Here is a 19,802-nt window from a genome sequence, read left to right as displayed (position 1 = left end):
GCCTTGAAAATTTTTAAACTTGACTCGTTAAAAAGAGATCAAACTCAATAATGAAAAACTCGACTCGTTAAAAATGGATCAAAATCAATAATGAAAAACTCGGTTTGACTCAATTCGTATTACAACCTCCTTAGATGATGTTGAAAAATGAAATAAATCCCTTTTAAGCTAATTCAGTTATAAAATCAGGCATGTTTTTAAAGAAATGCACTTGAACTCTTATGAAATTTAACATATAATTTAGTTTAAAGATTTATTTTTGTTATTTGATAAGTTGATCTTTAAATTTTAATTGTAAAGCTCACATAAATTAGTTCAACTTGCGAATATAGTCGAAATAAGCGGTATCCGTTCATAATTATGAACTCGTTTAACTTAAATGAGTATCTCAAAATTGTAAAATATAATTAGGCGAAATCATATTTTTTGTAACATATCTACACCACAGTGTTTAAAAATTGTAAAATAAAAATAATTTGTAACAAATAAACTCAAAACGAGTCGAATCTAAGCGTACCTTGTGCATAAAATTTTATCGGAATAAATTCCCACCAATGGATAATGCGTTGCTGATTAATCAGTCGGAAATTTTTTAACCAAAATTCATCTAAACAATATTCTGAAATATAAATTCACTATTATTATTATTATTATAATTATTATTATTGGTTTCCAATAATTTATTTACTCTAATTTTTATACCTCATTCCGATTATTATAGTATACTAGCTTAAACCCGTCCGATGCACGGATCACACGGATTTTTTTTATATGATATATTTTTTTAAAAAAATATTTTTAATTCAATTTTTAATTTTGTTTATTTAAAAATTTAAATGATACGATTACATGATAATTATATTAGTAGACGTATATGTTCAAAAAAAATTAGAACATTTAAACTTATTTAAAGTGATAGCATTGATGGAGGAAATATTATTATAACGAAATTATTATATTTTTTAGGGTAAAAATATAATGTCTCCATTATGTTGAGACCTTAAAAAAATATTATTTTAGCATGGTGATTACTTAATCAATTAACTTTATAAAAAATATTTGAAAAAGATAATATTACTAATTGAACAATATAGTTTTATTGATAATGTTATGTATATTTTTTTAAAAATAATATTTATATTTTAATTAAAATTTGATTTTTTAGTTCACATCAATAGGATATGAATTTTAATCAGTCTAATATAAATTTGATTTATCTTGGATTAGTGATTTATATTAATTTATTTTAGCTCGATTCTCAATACACCGATCAAATTAAACTAATTATTTTTAGTTTAATTTCATTTTTTTTAAAGTCTGGATCAATAAGATGATTTTGTTTTACACTGAATAATTAGTATATGTGATTTTATTTTTGTTGGTCGAATTGTATTTTTAATTTAGTTTTGTGTTAGTCTGAATAAATTATTTTTTTATCGTGAATAAATAACATATATTATTTTATTTATCCAAGTTCATTAATATAATTTTTTTAGAAGGATCGATAGTATTGTTATTTTATCTTAACCCAAGTCACATGATATATCGACTAAATTTTAATAATTATATTAAGTTTGCTTAAATTTAATTTAGTCCAAAGTAACAAATTAGAATAATATAGAACTCGATATGAATTAAAATATAAATTGGTAGAAGAAGTTGAATTTAATATAAATTATAATGATATAGAGTTCGATATAAAATAGAATTGAAATTGATAAAGTAATCGGGGAAGTTAACTTCAATATCAATTAGAATTAGAATTAATCGACCCGATAATTAGAATTAGAATAATTAAGTAAGGGTAATTAAGTAATTTCAGTAAGTACCGACCGACCGACTACCAAACTTTTAATGTTTCGTCTATTATAATGTAGTGTAGACTAGCGTAAAAACCTGTGCGAAGCACGATATTGTAACTATTTTCAAATAATTTCTTGCATATAATTGTGGGTATATATCATTATTAGTTTATAACAAAAATATAATTTATAGTGATTTTGCTATTTTATGGTTTATTTATGTTATATTTTCTAAGATTACATATCGTTTTGATAAATAATTTTCTTATTAATTTGATTAAATTTTATATATTTGGATACATATCTCTGCTATAAAAACTATATAATGGTTTTTTTTGCTAAAATAATTATTTTTTCATAATATGAAATCAAATTTATCAAATAAAATAATTAAGTATAAGAAAATAATTATTTCCGCATAATCATCCACATATAACATATATTTATATAACATGTACATTTATTAGCAAATGTGGTTTTAACGTAATGATAATACATTTGTAAAATATAAAATTGGTCATGATTAAACATTAACATATTCTTAATTATCTTAAATGTATGGATCTATATATACATACATACATGTCTTATTTTTTTCTAGCGTTAATTTATATGAAAATTACTATTTCATTTAACATCTTGGTTGAGAAGTGTTATGGTCAGAGAAAATTTCACAACTTTTTAACTAAATATTTGTAACGCTTATCAAAAAATCTTGCAAAAGCCAACTAATAACGCTTTATTAGTTTAGTATCATGATAAATTTTACATATAAGTCCACTATATAGTAGTACACCAATTATGAGTTTTGATATAATTTGGGCAAGCTTTATCTAGTGCATCGTGTCCGGTATTCACATTATTACATGATTTCTATGTTATTATTATTATTATTATTATTATTATTATTATTATTATTATTATTATGTTTATCATATATACACGTCAAGTAAAATATTACGTTAAATATTGCTAAATGTATTATTTTACAATTTATATTTTATAAATATCACTATTTTATTGAAAATCTTGTACATTTGGGAAGTACACTATGTAACACGTATTGATGTTAAAAAACTGTTCAGTTTATAAAACGCACGTTATTTCAATTTTTACATTTAATTTTAAATAACTTGTTGACCAAATATATTTTAAAATTTTTAATCAAAAAATTATGTGATGTACTTGTGTGATATGATCAAAGATGGATTGCATGACCAATCCTGTAGTGAGTTATCCGATATATTATTACATAACTTTTCATATAAGGAACAAAAACTTAATATATGCTTATCATGTCGATCGTAAAACGTTTGTTTTGAATTAAATTTTAATTAGTAATAAATTATAAAATTTTATCATTTAGCTTACCATATTTATTCGTAAATAGTTTGCATGTATTTTTCGTTAAATATTGGTGTAATTTTTTTATAGTTATTGATAGCTAGTGAAAAATTCAAAAATTTCATATTAATGTCTATCTACGTGGTCTAACTAAAAATGGTACTATATATTAGTTGATCATATATTAGTTGATCATTTTCGAGCCAGGTGAAAGATCACAAACTATCAAAGTTAGATAAAAATAATAATATATTGACTCATATTAAGTTAGATGGATCACAAACTATCAAGTTAGACAAAATTATAAGATATTGACTCATATTCAGTTTAAACCTTAATTGTGTAATACATGAGATTGACTTATATCCGAATAAAACGGAGCTAAACCCAAGGTGTATATGAAAAAATATTTTGATGACAAACTTGAGTAGAAGAATATTCGACTTTATCTCATTCTACATCCTTACCAAAATCTAACTAATTCAAAAGTACAAAAAGAAAAAAATTATTATACAAAAAATAAGAAAGATTGACTACCGGAGATATTCATGTTACTTATAATATAATTAATATCCATTTAATTATAAAAAGTCAAGTGTACTAAAAATTATCAAGATGATTGATATATAATTATAAGTAAAACTAAAAAGAGTTACATAAATAATATAAAGTAATATTTTACTTACTCATAAGTTAAAATAATAAAATTTTTTGATACAAAGAGATAATATAGGTTATCTAATAAGATTTTAAAAGTGAACTAATCAATCTATGTAGCACAATAGTAGAGACATATAATTTATCAATTGTAGGGTAAATGTTCGATTCTTGGTGTGTACACAAATTCTTTTTATTTTTAGAGTAAATTATATAAGATCGGCGTTTATATAATTTTTTAAAATTGAAGGGCATATTCATAACTTCACACCCTATAAAATGGCTCAATTTACCTTACTTGCCATTTAATATATACTACCTCTGTCCCCTTAAATTCAATACATTATCTTTCGGTACGCTTTTCAATAATCATTTAAAAAATAACTCTACAATATTTTTTAAATTTTTTTTTTCTAAATAAAGTTTCATGTTTAAATTTTTATTCAATTTTTTTTTTGAAAAAAATATTATCAAATTATATTTTATAGAAGTCTCGAATATATACATATAGTAAACGTATATAATCGAACGGGACGGTGGGAGAAGAAGGGGATTATAGATAGTATAGATTTACTCTAATTTTTAAACTAACCCCCAATAGAAAAATAAATCCACAATCCTACGGCCAATATTTAACACATAAAACCCACATTAAATCCTAGCCTTAAATTCATCAAAACAAATAAATATGAGTTTTATATACTAAACTTTCTTCATACAGAAGCGCCTAGATCTATTTGTCCCAAATTTCAACCCCACTCTTCGTATCTATCCTGTATTCTCTTCCCCCCTTTTGTATTACAGAGCTCTCCTTTCTCCAGGTAAAATCCTAGTTTTTATTTTTCTTGTTAATTTACTTTTAGTTGAGTAATTTTCTTGATTTTACTGTATGTTTAGCTGTTAAAGATTAAATTTTGATTCGAGGATGTTAAAAAGATTGAATTTTGATCACTTGGGTACTGAATTTAAGTTGTTTATCATTCAATTATGTGTAACTTGAGTTTAATTCTGACTTCTTTGTGAAGTCATTGCTTAATTTTGTGTGTGTGTGTGTGTGTTTGTGGTGTGTGATGCTTATATGTTACCAAAGATTGTTTTTAGTGAATTTAATTGAAATGTGGGCAATTTGGTTATTTCGGAATTCGGGTTTTTTCCTTGTTGAGATATGAGAATTGTTATGTAACCTTTTGTAATAAATTTTTTAGTTCAATTGGGATTATACTAGTCTTATTAGATCGTTTTTTTGGTGAATTTTGTTGCCATGTGTCTAGTTTAGTTATCTCGGAAGCCGGGTTCTATTGGGGAAGCTTGATTTTTTCACTTGTTGAGGATTGTTGTGTAACCTTTTGTAATAACAGGTTTTAGTTCAATTGGGATTATTCCAGTCGTAATAGATTGATTTTTTTGGTGAATTTTGTGGCAATGTGGCTAGTTTAGTTTTTGCCGAAGTCGGGTTTTATGGCTAAGCTTATTTTTTACTTGTTGAGAATAATCATGGTGTAATTTCCCTTTGTAATGAGACGTGGTATTTTATTCTGCTTCATTTGATCTTATCAGATATTGTTTACTTTGTTGAGTGGATATAATGACATATATATCTTCTTTTTGTTGTACATTATATGCATAAGTGAGTATTCGTGATACAAAAATCAAAATAAGTACTGCATTATAAAGAGCCTGCTGGTTTTTTGTGTTCAAATTCCGTGCAGTAATTCTTAATTTATCCTCCAAGCTTGATTTATTCATTTAATCAACTATTTGTCAGTGTAAGTGCTTTTTGGTTTCAGTGGAAATGTTTTTTTACACTTAAAGCTGATTTAGTGATTGACCCTCAAAGATATTTTACTAAATATATTTATATATTTGATGTTTTTTAATTCATATAGTTTTATTTGATGCAGTATTGGAACTGAGGTTAAGTAATATCGTATAACTTTTACGTCATTAAGGAGGGGCTTGTTAGAGCTGAAGATGGATAGTGAGGATCTATTACAACTTCCAGATTCTGGTAAATCTGGTATTGAAAGTGAGAGTAACGATTTACCTTTCACTGATTGTGAGTCTGGTGCAGCTGCTTCTCTACCAAACTCTGCTGCTGACAAAGATCAGATGAACGAGAATTTTACGCATAATGGGGTTGATGTTGGTGAAAAAACTAAGGAGGCTGAAAAAGTTCAGATGAACGAGAATGTTATGCAGAATGGGGGTGGTAATGGTGAAAAAACTGAGGACGGGGAATTGATTGTGAGTACTGCTGCTGTCCAAGTTAGCGTTCAACTGGCTGAAAAAATAGATATTAAAGAAAAAGTCCATTCCATAAGCTCCATGGTGCACATTGAGAATGGTTGTGAAGCAGTTGAAGGTCAGAGTTCCCTGTTCGATCTTAAGAACGAGGAAAATTCTATCAGCATTAAAGATAAAGATACCAACTGTATCCTGTTTTCCATGTCCAAACTCTAGTTTAAGCTCTGTACTTGCAAAAAAATATGAAAAGTGATTTACTTTCTGCAACCATATAGATTTTGTGCAACTTAGCAAGTAAATAATTGTTTTGGCTTCAGTTCTATTTGACAAAATAAGCAAGGTAGCATGTGTAGTACTTTTGTGATTGCTATGCGTTCCATAACTTTACCTGCCAGCAGTAACTGGTGTTAAAAGACCTAGAGAGGCTATTGACGAACAACCACCTTCAATCCATGTCTTGTATAACTCTTTACCAAGGTATGGTCATTTCTTACCAATTTTTCAGAGGAAAAAATGGTTTTACCATAGATACTGTTATATTAGCATCAATTTAAATACTAGAGTTTTTGGAAGAAAGGATATAATCCTGGACCAATTCTGAGTACATCGACTATGACTTTTTCAGAGATAGTAAACAGAAGCTTGATAAGTTATTGCAGCAGTGGTCGGAATGGCATGCTCGGCATTATCCTTCATCTATAGTGAGTTAGATTAATATCTATGATCTCAAATTGTATATTTGAATAATTTCCTCTCCTCCGTTTCCTGTATTTAATTCCCTTATTATGTTAGTCAATGTATTATAATAGTTGTAAATTTAATGTACATATGTCAATTTGCAACAAAATGCCGTCGCAAAAACTGGTAGCATTGGGGATCATTTTAATTATGCTGCTAACAAATTCAATATTGTTTTTTAATGAAATATTGTTCTTTTAAGTTTGTGACGTTTTAATGTTAAGATTAAAATTCAGTAAATTGCGTGGAATTGCATGGTGTAGATTTAATTGATGTTAGTGTAACCTGAAAAATTTGTTCTGCTTTGGGTGGACGGAAGTGGTTATATAGATGCAATTGTTAGACTTAGATCAATAGATTTATAGAAAATGATAAATATCTAATTGCAGTAATATGCTGCACTACTCTATGCTTTATTTTAAATTGTATCTGTCGTCTGGTAATTTTATTTCAATCCACACAATTAACAGAATGCAAATTAATTGTGGATTTCCCGCAGTTCAAGTAATTCGATTTTGTGCAAAGAAGAAAGGGATGCATGTGTCAAGGCATAAAGGCGTTCAAAGGCACCAGTAGACTGCCTTACTGTTTATATATAATATTTCATAATAATAATTTGATTTTTAAGTCATTCTAATATTATTATAAGATCATATTTAATGATTTTAAACAGTTTTTTGTATTATTATATTTAAAATTTTATATAATTTTTTTTGGTGGGGTTTAAATGCAAATTTGTAATGGATCAACTTTAGGAATTAGAATCATTACATAGCTGAATGCAGAACGCCTAGGCCAGCCTCACTTAAAATATATAACTTGGCGCCTTTCTGCCTACCTACAAGTTATCGTCTCTCCGCGTACCTAATAATATATCGCCTTTCTGCCTTCGCAAGCCTTGAAAACTGATGGAATGTTAAAAGAATGTTGTGACCTTGTAACTGTATATTAGCCTTTCCAATTATGTACAAACATTTTTCTGTTTCATATTAAAAGTTCCGTCTTCATGATCTTTGTATCCTATTGTAGTCTATTGAGACCTATTTGTTTCCTGACTTGTACAAACTTTATTCTGTTCAGGAATCAGCAGAAGATTTAGAATCTGGTGAGACGACATATTTTCCGGCGCTTCATGTTGGAGAGGACAAGTCTTCTGCTGTGGTATGATTTGATGTCTAATATCACTATATCACTAATAGGTATTAGGTTTACATATAAACGATTAGAAAAATGGTTATCTCAGAACTTTTCACCGTTTATATCCACCAGTTGGTCGATATTTTTAGTCATATGTTTATACCATATAAACCACATGTCGAAGGATTTATCTCTTTCCCGTAATGAGTAATATATATAGCTGTAGTAGTAATTATCAACAGATTACATCTAATATTGTAATGATTATTGCATGCACCAATATATGATTTAAAAGTCTTGCTATACATGCTTATTGACTAGAAATTAATAAATTTTTGCCAAATTTGTGGTTATATTGTGCTGTAGGAAGTCTCTTTGTCTACATTACTCTTCACTTGACATTTAGGTACACTACTTGCAGAATTCGTACTAGTAGACTAGTAGTATATTGAGTTATATTTTCCTTAAGTAGTGTTAGAATTAACGAGGGGTTGGCAGTGTTATATAAGGGGAGAAGTGCAAAGGGTCTTGTGGATGCAAGGTGTGCTTGTTGGCTTGCTGCATTGAAGTATATTAAGTTAAGGTTTTCCTCCAGTATGTTAGAATTAATGAGGGGTTAGCAATGTTCTTTAAGGGGAGAGGTGCAAAGGGTCTTGTGGATGCAAGGCTTGCTTTGCAGCTTGCCGCATCAAGGTGAGGCAAAGTGAGGCACAACTGTATAAGAATTAAGAAGTACCCATTAATTAATTTATATACCGGTATAGTATAGAACAGCTCTTGCGGATTAACAAGTATAGTATAACAATTCTATAAATTCTATTGAACTTCTATAACTTAATCAAGAATTTATAATTCCAACACAGCACATGTACTTTTTCCCTGTCAGGACTAGTATATGTGCTGTGTTGGAATGCTGTGTTTGTGTAGTACAAGTGTTAGTACTGTACTCTATCACTCAAGTAAAGTCATTTACTGTTTGTCACGTTACTTACATTACTGTGTTAGTAATGAGTCTATAAATACTTGTAACAGTTGTGTACTTTCATTTTGCATTATGTGATATATGAAATGGAACCAGTTTCCACCAATCCTCCTTCTCTCTCTATAACTACTTTCTCTTTCTAGGGTTTCTTACTCTAAAACTCTATCTTGTCTTGCAAGTTTCTCTCTAATTCTCTATCTCTGTTCTATATTTCTGCTCTTATCTCTCTAAATCTGTCTCGTTCTCTCTGTTTCTTTCTTAATCTAGCTGTTCCTTTACTTAAAAATAAACAGAAAACACCAAAAATAGCAACAAAACAAGTCAGAAATCCATTAATTCCTGACATTCCCCTTGCTCATTTTAGAGAAAATTACTTTAATGATAATAGTCATCACTTCATTCTTTGGTAACAAAATTTTAGGGATCTAAGTGCTTGACCCTTGGTAAATTTCACGTGCACATGGAATTTAATGTCCGGATGATTTTTATCATCATGAATCGTTTTTGTAATTGTCTTCTAGTGTTTTTTGCATGTACAGGACAACTAAATTAGGGAGGACAACTAAATTAGGGAGCTGATATGTGCACACCCTAGTTTATAGGTGCACATCTCTTTTGAAATTAAGAGACCAAATTATCTTATGCACATGAAAATAGTTTGAAATTGAATATGTACATAAGGGTGTTTTAGTCACAATATCAAGAAAGGGTGTGCACCTATAAACGAAGGGTGTGCACATATCAGCTCCCCTAAATTATTGTTTTCTATGTTTAGATTTTTATTGATGCTCGTAATTGTGAAAGCTAATTGTTTGAAACTATATTCAGTCTTTCTGGGTGGACAATCAGACAAGGGGTCCACAGAGCAAGGATGTTATGTTGGATCATGATTCTGTCCCTCTTTATGATCGAGGATATACAATGGGCCTGATCCCATCCGATGGTTCTGGAAATGCGGAAAGGTAATTACATCTGATCTCTGTGCAGTAGTTTTTTGCTAATGTAACAACCAACTGCAGTGTTGGCTCTCTTTCTTTGCATTAAAGTTTTTGATTTCTACGAAGAATTTTTTTCCTAATATAATAATCAACTGCAGTGTTGGATTTTTTTTCTGATTTAGTACCTGTAGAAACCCTTAGTTACCCATACTATTACATTGATAATATATAATAATTAAAAGTGAGGCGATTTGCTATATTGCTTGCTGCCTCTTTGATGGTCCACTCGACTTTCTTGGCCATATCTGAAGCTTAGAGTTAATCCTCGTGCATTTGAAGCTTTTTTGTCATTACAAAGTATCATGTGTTTGTATCAATTCTTTGACGTTGTAAAATGATAACAACCTAACAGGAATGGTATATTCTTGTCCACTTTCGGCGTCTGACTTTCAGTTTCAGAGAAATTCATTGATTTGACCAAACCAGTGCTTGTAATTCTTGCCCATTCTCTTTGTTGTAGAATTGCGTGCATTAAACCTTTACCAAGAGCTTTATCTTTTTGAGCATGATTGTCTTATTAAGTATTATGGACTAACATGATACCTGAATACTTCTAGTTCCCCGGAGATGTTCCCTGAGGCAATCACCAGTTAGTATCGCTTGTAAAGGTTTCTTATACCTAATAACTGGTTGTTTTGGTCTAGTGGAGTATGCAACTTCCTTTTTATTTAATAAAATTTTGAGATTCTCCTATGCTTAAAGGTTTGGCATTTTAATCAATTACTTGACTTGTGATATTTTTGTTGTATGACTTTAACTGTTAGAGGTCGGGAATTATCGAATGCGTGTGTTGCTTGTAAAGGTTTCTTATACCTAGTATATGTTTTTTTCCTGGTCTAGCTGTGTATGCAATATTGTGATTCTCCCATCCTTGAAAGGTTTGGCTTTTTAATCAACTACTTGACTTGTGATATTTTTGTTGTATGACTTTCACCATGTAGAGGTCTGGAAATATTCAATGCTTCTCGCTGTTTCAATTGTGGTTCCTACAATCATTCCTTAAAGGAATGCCCAAAGCCTCGTGATAATGTAGCTGTCAGTAATGCTCGTAAAGAGCTAAAAAGTAAGCGTAATCAGAGTGCCGGTTCCCGTAACCCCACTCGATATTACCAAAGCTCACCTGGGGGTAAATATGACGGTTTAAGGCCAGGCACCCTTGATGTAGAAACGCGGAAATTACTGGGCCTTGGGGTGAGATATTACGCTTTTCATTTGGAAAACTTTTTAAGTACTGAAACTGATAAGTGATTGTATTTATTGTCTGATGTTGTTCATTTATGCCATTTCCAGGAACTAATTGTAGGGATATTTAGTTCCATTTTAACTTAATTATCTAAATTCTACATATATTAATATGAAGTAGCTAAGCTGAATATTTTCTTCTTTTGTTTTGCCAAGTTAGCTACGTTGAAATTATTGGCGTAAATAACAGCTTTTAAGTCCACTCTGACTTTAATTTTCGGGTTTTTTTATTCAATTAAGAAATGTTGGTTATCAGACTTCCTTAAGATGGCATAGTTACCTCAGCATATAAAATTTGAGGTGTAAGCTTGTTCCATAGTTAATTCTGTTAAACCCAAGTTCACTTGAACTGCCGGTTAGGCTGTTACAGTCAATTTATATGTATACTTTTTAATAGTTTTTCTCTCATCCGCTTTACCAATTGACACTAGATTAGCTTCTAACTATTTGGAACAGATTTGGTAACATGAAAGTTTTTTCCTTCCTTTAATAATCTGATAATAATACTCTCTGTAATATTATGTCAGGAACTTGATCCACCACCTTGGCTCAACAGAATGCGAGAAATAGGGTATCCACCTGGATATCTAGGTAAATGTCATATTATTCATTTAGATTTCTTAAGCTGAATATAGCTCACGATTTCATTATTTTCAAATGATGGAGTCTATTTTCTAGAGATGTTTAATCAATCTGTGAAGTACCCTGGAATCCTGACATTTGAGTTCTTCTATTTGTCGTATCATAGTGACATTATCTTTACATCCTCATATCTTGTATGCTGCAGTATGCCCTGGTAAAATTGATCCAGGGGCTTTTGTTTCGACAACTCATAATATAATTATAGTAGTTACTGCATATAATAGTGTTAATTTAGTCTTTGCCGATGTTTTAAACACTGAACTCGTTAAAATATTATAGAGAAATCTGACTACTTAATGCCGTATGGCTTATCAGTTCGAAGTGGACAGTATTTAAGATATAAACGCCTCGAAATCCTTGAAGGTAATTATGTCTTAGATTTTTATAATATTATATTAGTTGTCCATTCATAGTTTCATACAAGCTACGTAAAGGAATGTAATACATGTACAGTTCCTTCTCATAGAAAGATGGTAAATAATGAAGTTAGCCACACAGAAGTATAGGTAAATGGTTCATTTTCCAGTATAATATTTGTAATGATGACTTTATTGGTAATAAACTGACATTTAATTGACATTGGCATAGTTCATATGAAAGAGCTACTATATTGTTTTTTTTGTTATATTGGAGGCTTATAAAATATTATAAAATGTAATGGAATGCTTTACAGACGAAACTAAAACTACAGATGTTTATGCATTTTACATTAATCTGAAGTACACATAAAGCCTGTTGTTGAGATATTTGATTTGATAATTTCTACAGTCAGTCTTCCATTGAAGCTTATGTTTGTTCTCTGGCACTGCTGTGTTGAAACCCTAGTATGTAATTTTATTTTCTTTTGGCTTAATTGAATTTTAATCTTTGAACCTGTCCCACTTTAATCTTAGATCCAGAAGAAAAGGATCAACCTTCAGGAATCACAATATTCTCCTTCGATGAGGAGGAAAACAAGGATGATACCGAGGATGGAGAAATACTGGACACAGATGATCAGGAGCTGCCTAAGAAGAAGAGTGTTGAGTTTCCTGGAATTAACGGCCCAATACCGGGAAATGCAGATGAAAAACATTGGACAGCTGTGCAACAAAGTCATGATATGTCCAGAGAGCGACCGAGTCGCAGATTTAATCATTCATCAGAATCTTTTGGCAAGTATTATCAAGAGCAAAGGTGGACCAGGGATCTCAGAGATGATGGACCTCCTGGTGTTGACCCACCAACCAACCCCTCGCTCTCTAGTTATCCTCCCAGATACAGTGCTTATGACTCTGGCTACAGTTCCTATAGTCCAAGGGGTAACATTTCTAGACCTAGAAGCCCTAGTTTCGATAGGTCTCAGTCTGATAGAAGTAGAAGAAGCCCATTGATACATGAATCTTCGAAGTACAGTTCACAAAGTACTTCAGCAGAATCACCTACATATAGGATGTCTTCGCAACAGAAATACAGCTCAGCCAGTTTGGATGATGAGGATAATGGCCGTTGGAATGATTATACCCCAGAAACTTCATCTCACCGGAAGGATAAGCGCGATCATCAATACCATCATAGCAAGAGGTGAACCTAATTCTGTTGGTTCGGAGTAGGTTGTTGTGCAATAGCAAGACTAGGTGACTTAAAACAATTTATGCAATTGGCTAGGGCCTGACGCTCTGTTGTTCAGCAGTAACGTCGTTTCTTACAAATGACGGGAACTGTCTGTTTTGCAGTTATGTTGTACAATTCTCCCCTATCTTGGTGTGATTACCCCATTGACAAATCTATACAAAGTTTTTCAGATTTTGTTTTTGGATAGAATGGTGTTTGGATGGTAGAAAAGTTTTAAGTATATTTGCAAAAAAAAAAATTGTTTCATTTTTTTTTTGTTTCGTTTTAAGAATATACCGTGATGTTGGGCACTTTTTCCAGGCTGTAGGACTATTAATACCAGAGTACATGTCTCTTTGCAATTGCTTTTAACAAGGATATGAAAATGGAGTGTATCAGTTTAAAGCTTCCATCCACGAGATTGTAGCGTACAAACTTACCTGCAGATATTTCCAATACCAAGAAGGAATCCTCCGGGAAATCTTCTCTTCTGATAAGTGAGAGCACATCGACTTTGTAATAATCTGTATTTTTGTCATGTTCTAACACTTTGGAGACTGGATCGAGTGACAAACCACCCTGAGTAATCACTCTTCATCTCACAAACGCCAGAGTGAAGTGGCACAACGACAAACCTCAATAGCATGGAAATGGTTTTCAGATTCACCAATATACACTAAAGCCTTCTTCCTCACGCTAATACAAGGCATTGGAAATGTTTTAAACCTTACAGATAGCCGAACATAACCAATGCATTATGCATACATTTATTCCAGTAAACACATCCCGGAGGACGCTACCAACGGCAAAACAATAGACTCGGGGCCGGCCTGAGATATATCAAGCCCCGAGCAATTTTTTTCTTTTTTGTGTCCGGTGTAATAAATCAAAAAAATGATTAAAAAAATAAGATAATTGGTAGTGTTTATGTCGTTTCAACTAAGTCCAAAAGATATCTTATTTTTTAGAGTTAAATACACTTTAAAACCCCTAACTTTACAACAAATGTGTTTCAATATACATGCTTTCATAAAAACAGTTTGCATCCCTTAAGTTCGAAAAAACTTTTCAAAATGCATCCCTTCACCTTTCCCGTTAGTTTAACTCCATTACAGTCCAGTTTTGCAGGGATAATTTCGTCATTAAACAATAAAACTAATAAAAAGGTAAAAGCAACGTTATCTCTTCCTCCATCTTAATCGGGTGAAGGACAAATTTAGCCTATTTTTACATAAAATTGACAAAAATAACCAATTTCTGAAAAGTTAGCCAATTTTGGCCGATGGGATACCCAACTGTCAGTGGAGTATCCACTTTATATAAGATACCCAACTGGCAGTGGAGTATCCCATATATAAAATACCCAACTACCATGGAGTATCTTATACAAATTGGGATACCCAACTGACAGTGGAGTATTCAATCGGCCAAAATTGGCCACTTTTTTCGGAATGACTATTTTTGTTAAATTTTTTCAAAAATCGGCTATTTTTGTCATTTTTTCATCTTAATCTGTCTCCACGTATTTCTCTTCCCTCTAAAACCCAATTAGTAAACCCTAGATAATCTGATAATGTGGTTTTAATTTTTACCGATAATCTCCTAACTATGCGAGGTCGCTTACGGGTCACTGGTGATCCTTCTTCAGATGTTAATGATGGCAAAGAAATCCCTGATTATGGTGGTATTAAAATTTTGTATTCTTTAAAATCACACAAATATTATGTAAACATAAATTTTGTTTAGTGTATACCCAGATTTTTAGATTGTTTGTGATTGATTATGAACAAGTATGGTATCTAGTGTGACTGTGAATATTGTATTTTTCATTGTATATCAGATTTATGTGGTCATTGATGTCATTTTAAATCTTATAATTTACACGTGTTATATACCTTTCACACTTACATGATACTATATGTTTGTGACTTTGTGTTTTTGGACCCATTACAGATGATCACTTACATTTCACACTAAAAGTATTTCATGGGGGGATACTGAATGACAATTGCACAAAATATGTTGGAGGAAAAATACACTATTTTGACATGTGCACTGGTTCAATGACCATTTTCGATGTACAAGCAATGATGGGGGAATTATGATTAATCTATGGTCATTATGAAATGTACTACCTAATATCTGGTAATGAGCTTGGGTAGGAAAAATATTGCCATTAGAAACTACTGATGATGTATCGATAATGACAGAGTTGGTGATTTATAATAAGCTGCAAATTGTATATGTCACGAGTAAGCCATTTAGTCTTCCTTTAGTTAGTGAAGCAGAAGATTTTTCATTCACACAGTATGGTCTTGATCAAAGAGAGAAAAGAGTAATGGATATCATAGATGAATTTGATGAAGGAAAAAGGTTAAGAAATGAAGAGCTATCAGATGACGATGATGAAGATGGTTCTAATTATGCTTCAACAGGGAGTGAATATAGTTATAATGTTCAATGTGAAGTGAATGGTGGTTTGAGTAATGATTTCCAGAGTGATGATATGTTTCAGGCTCTATTGGACCATACAATAAACCAACCAGCCTTGAATGATATAAACCAACCAACCAACCAGCCTTGTGAACAAAATTGCTTGAATGATTGGATGGAAGACATGGAGAGTACTAACAGTGAAGAAAGTATGATCAGAAGCGACGAAGAAAGGATGGCTATCTCTTCGTGCGATGAGGCTGATTCTATATTTCCAGAATTTAACGAACTTTATGACATGGATGATCCAAAATTCAAATTAGGAATGATATTCACCTCTGGACAAGTTTTTAGAAATGCGGTTAGAAAGTATGCTATCAAGAACCAAAGGGGAGCCAGGTTAAAGAAAAATTTGAATGTGAGGGTAAAATGGATTTGTGCTGAAGGATGCCCATGGAAAGTATACGCGGGTAAACAACAGAGGTCAGATTCTTTTCAAATCACAACACTGAAAGATATACACACTTGTAATCCTGTTTGGAAGCAAAAGTGTCTAAATTCTACCTGGATAGCTAACACATACGAAGATGAGATTAGACTCGATCCTACTTGGCCAACTGCTGCTTTTCAGAAAAAGGTTACTAATGATTTAAAATGCCAAGTTTCTGATTCCATGATCTATAGAGCATTGACTAAAGCTAAAAAAACATCGTAGGAAGACATGAAAATGAGTTTAATCTATTGTTTGACTATGGAAATGAGATCAAGAAGGTTATGCCAAATTCAACAGTGAAGATAATGACTGAGGGGGCTAATCCAGGGGATGAAAGAAGAAGATTTAAAAGGTTCTATGTCTGTTTAGGTCCTTTAAAAGCTGGATTTTTACAAGGTTGTAGACCACTGATAGGTTTAGATGGTTGTCATCTAAAAGGACCACTTGGAGGTATACTTTTAACAGTTGTTGGAACAGATCCAGATGATGGTATTTATCCGCTTGCTTGGGCCCAAGTAGAGGCAGAAAATAACGATAGTTGGGAGTGGTTTATATCACTTCTCGTGGCTGATTTAAAGATGGAGAATGCTGCTAATTACACATTTATTAGTGATAAACAGAAGGTAAAACTTTTAAATCGCTTTTACATGACTTTTATTTTGTTAAATATCTTAAAATGTATAATATAAAATTCATAATTCAGGGGTTAGTGGCTGCTCTTGATAAGTTAGTACCAGCAGCAGAACACCGCTTCTGCGTAATGCACCTTTAAAGAAATATGCCAAAAGAATATAAAACCACAGGTGTTAAAAAACTACTTTGGTTTGCTGCAAGATCCACTACTGATTACTACTTTGATAGACATATGTTGAATCTCAGCAAGGTACTAAACTTACACCCTACCATTAAGTTGTATTCATCATTCTTAGCAGGATATTTAGAAGATTCCTAATTATATATATTGTATCAGGTCTCTGCCAAAGCATATACTTGGTTGGCTGCAAAATCAAGATCACAATGGAGTAGATCAGGCTTCAGAGATACTTGCAAGTCCGACATGTTCGTTAACAATAACTGTGAGGTGTACAACAAAGATCTTAACAAGTTCAGACACTTGGCAATTGTGTCGATGTTCAAGGAAATGCATAAACAATGTATGCAAATAATCCAAAAAAGGAAAACAAAAATGCAGAATAAAAATACAGAATAAAAAAGGCTAAATGAGTAAGCTTTCAGATTATTTGGAACAAATGTCCATTTCTTGATAATAATCATATAAATGAATCAATTTTTTTTTGTCATTCAGGTCTATGAAGTTTGCCGCAAAAGCTAGGCCAATATGGAATGGAGCTCAAAAGTATAATGTCACCATGATGGAGGGAGGTCATGAAATTGTAGTGGATTTGGGACAAAAAATATGTGCTTGTCGAAAGTGGCAATTAACAGGTATACCTTGTTATCACGCGTGCGTGTGCATTTTTTTTCAAAAACAATCTCCATTAGATTATATGCATGAGTGTTACAAGAAAAAAACATACATGGAGGTCTACAACCATGTTCTTGAGCCTGTTAATGGAGAGCAATTCTGGGAAAAACAAATCATACTCCAATGCTTCCACCTCTAGTCAAAATTGCACCTGGAAGGCAAAAAAATAAAAATAAAAAAAGAATGATATTGTCGAGTCAAGAGAGTCAGATCCCAGTAGATTAAAGAGGACATGAACTTCTCTTAGATGTTCATATTGTGGAGAATGGAACCATAATACTAGGAGCTGTAAATCAAGGGTAAACTATTTTCTAGTTCGTTCCCACATAGACTGGTTTATGTTAAATTTAATTTATGAATTTATGTAACAATGATATGGTTATTATTCAATGCTAAGATGATAACAAGTTGAGATTGTTTATAACTATGATTAACTAAGATATTAAACTAACTAACTTAACTAAAAGAATTAAGGTTGAATTACTTATATGAGACAAACACGAGATTCTGACTTCATTACTACTTCATTCAAAGTCTTTGTTCTTGACCTTAGCATGCAATGGTGATGACAACTAATCAGATAACACGAAACTAGTGAACGCCAACTTTCGTTGTACGAATACCCTACTATCAGACATCCACAAAAGAAATAGAAGCTGAATAGACACCAATTATAAATTGAGACTCTATATGTCTATAAAATTTGATAACATAAGGTTTAATGCGAAAGTTATCTATCGTGATTACATAGGGCAAGTAAGATGGTTAAAATTACCTACGAATCATGCATAAAAAATACATGAACCTATGCTAGCATGGAAAGTTCTAAACCTCTAAATTCACTTTCGCTTCAATAGAGATTAACACACTATCTTATAAGTTCGCGACGCTCATAAGACGAATAAGCACAACCAATACTAGGATATCATACAATCACCACACACTAAGATATCAAAATAAATTAACTATTGAAATCCATAAGTAGATCCGTTAGAACCCTACGTTAACGATTAGTTCATAACCGAACTCATCATCGTCGTGGGTTCCGATGAAAGCATTGTATAATAAACTAAGTCTTTATAAACTGAATAAATAATCAAAGTACGTAATCAAGAGTAATAGGTTCAACAAACAAGAAAATAAGCATCCAAGATTACAACTCAATCAAAGAATCACAAGTAAAAACAAGCTTTTCTTCTCCTTCGTTGTATTTGTGCTCCTAGGTCTTCTCGCCGTCTTCTTCTTATTCTTCGTTATGAAAAACGTCTTTAAGTGTCATTATATAGCAGCCCAACTCGAATAGAAGTCCATAAAATCAGTCTCAGAATAGAATCAGGATTCTCAGAATTCGACTTGGCGCGGCCGCGCGCTATCCCCGCCTGCGCTGTACTTCTGTCCAACCGGTGCGGCCACGCGCGCGCTAAGCTTCTAGAAAAAAAATCCGACTTTTGTTTATTTCTTGTCTTCTCTTACTGGTTTCTTCACGCACTTGACCAAGGCTTCATCCTCACACTCTTCCAAACATATATCATGCAAAATCCAGTCCTTCTTCCTGGCTATTCCCTGAAAAGCAAAACAGTACAAAAACACCTCAAATACACAAATAACTTGAGTACGAAACACCAATTCGAGCCTTTATAAAGCGTTCTAAGTGGATATAAATGCCACTTAACACACCCCCAAACTTGAATCGATGCTTGTCCTCAAGTATAAACAGACTCAAAGAACAAGAAAAATAAAAATACATGAATGCAACTACATGAATGCAACGATCCCCTCAGATTAACTAAACCAACCAATGAGCAACATCTCAACAAATGCAATTATTCGAACAAAGATCAATCAAATCCCACAATTCAACTCACAAGCCAGAAACGTGTGTGTGTACAATTGCTTAATAGATATACTCTCGCAACTAGATCAATAACCATGACTCACTACTCATCAAGACAATAACAAGGTTATAAATAGAATAAATGCTAAACTCAAAATGACTGACAACACTTCAATT

The 19,802-nt window shown here is 31.9% G+C and overlaps 2 protein-coding genes across 3 annotated transcripts; both read left to right on the top strand.

Moving 5' to 3' along the window:
* The first annotated feature begins 4,466 nt into the window (after positions 1-4,466).
* LOC141723822 (uncharacterized) lies at positions 4,467-13,620 on the top strand. 2 transcript variants are annotated; one of them, XM_074525735.1, is made up of 9 exons: positions 4,467-4,624; positions 5,705-6,234; positions 6,446-6,524; positions 6,673-6,748; positions 7,866-7,946; positions 9,733-9,866; positions 10,844-11,093; positions 11,672-11,735; positions 12,680-13,620. In XM_074525735.1, exons 2-9 carry the CDS (start codon positions 5,775-5,777, stop codon positions 13,351-13,353), a joined length of 1,818 nt encoding a protein of 605 aa, XP_074381836.1. In that variant the 5' UTR covers positions 4,467-4,624; positions 5,705-5,774; the 3' UTR covers positions 13,354-13,620. The 2 variants fall into 2 exon arrangements, with proteins under 2 accessions (XP_074381836.1, XP_074381835.1); XM_074525734.1 differs by having other exon boundaries at positions 6,443-6,524.
* A 2,990-nt stretch (positions 13,621-16,610) lies between these two features.
* Positions 16,611-17,930, top strand: LOC141659972 (uncharacterized). The gene is made up of 4 exons (XM_074466922.1): positions 16,611-16,928; positions 17,009-17,062; positions 17,276-17,436; positions 17,612-17,930. The coding sequence occupies exons 1-4, from the start codon at positions 16,611-16,613 to the stop codon at positions 17,928-17,930; spliced, it is 852 nt and encodes a 283-aa protein (XP_074323023.1).
* Positions 17,931-19,802: the final 1,872 nt, after the last annotated feature.

This window comes from Apium graveolens, chromosome 5 (assembly GCF_009905375.1).
Source record: "Apium graveolens cultivar Ventura chromosome 5, ASM990537v1, whole genome shotgun sequence".
NCBI lineage: Eukaryota > Viridiplantae > Streptophyta > Magnoliopsida > Apiales > Apiaceae > Apium > Apium graveolens.
The sequence above is the reverse complement of the archived record's forward strand: the minus strand, read 5'-3'. Positions and strand labels throughout refer to the sequence as shown.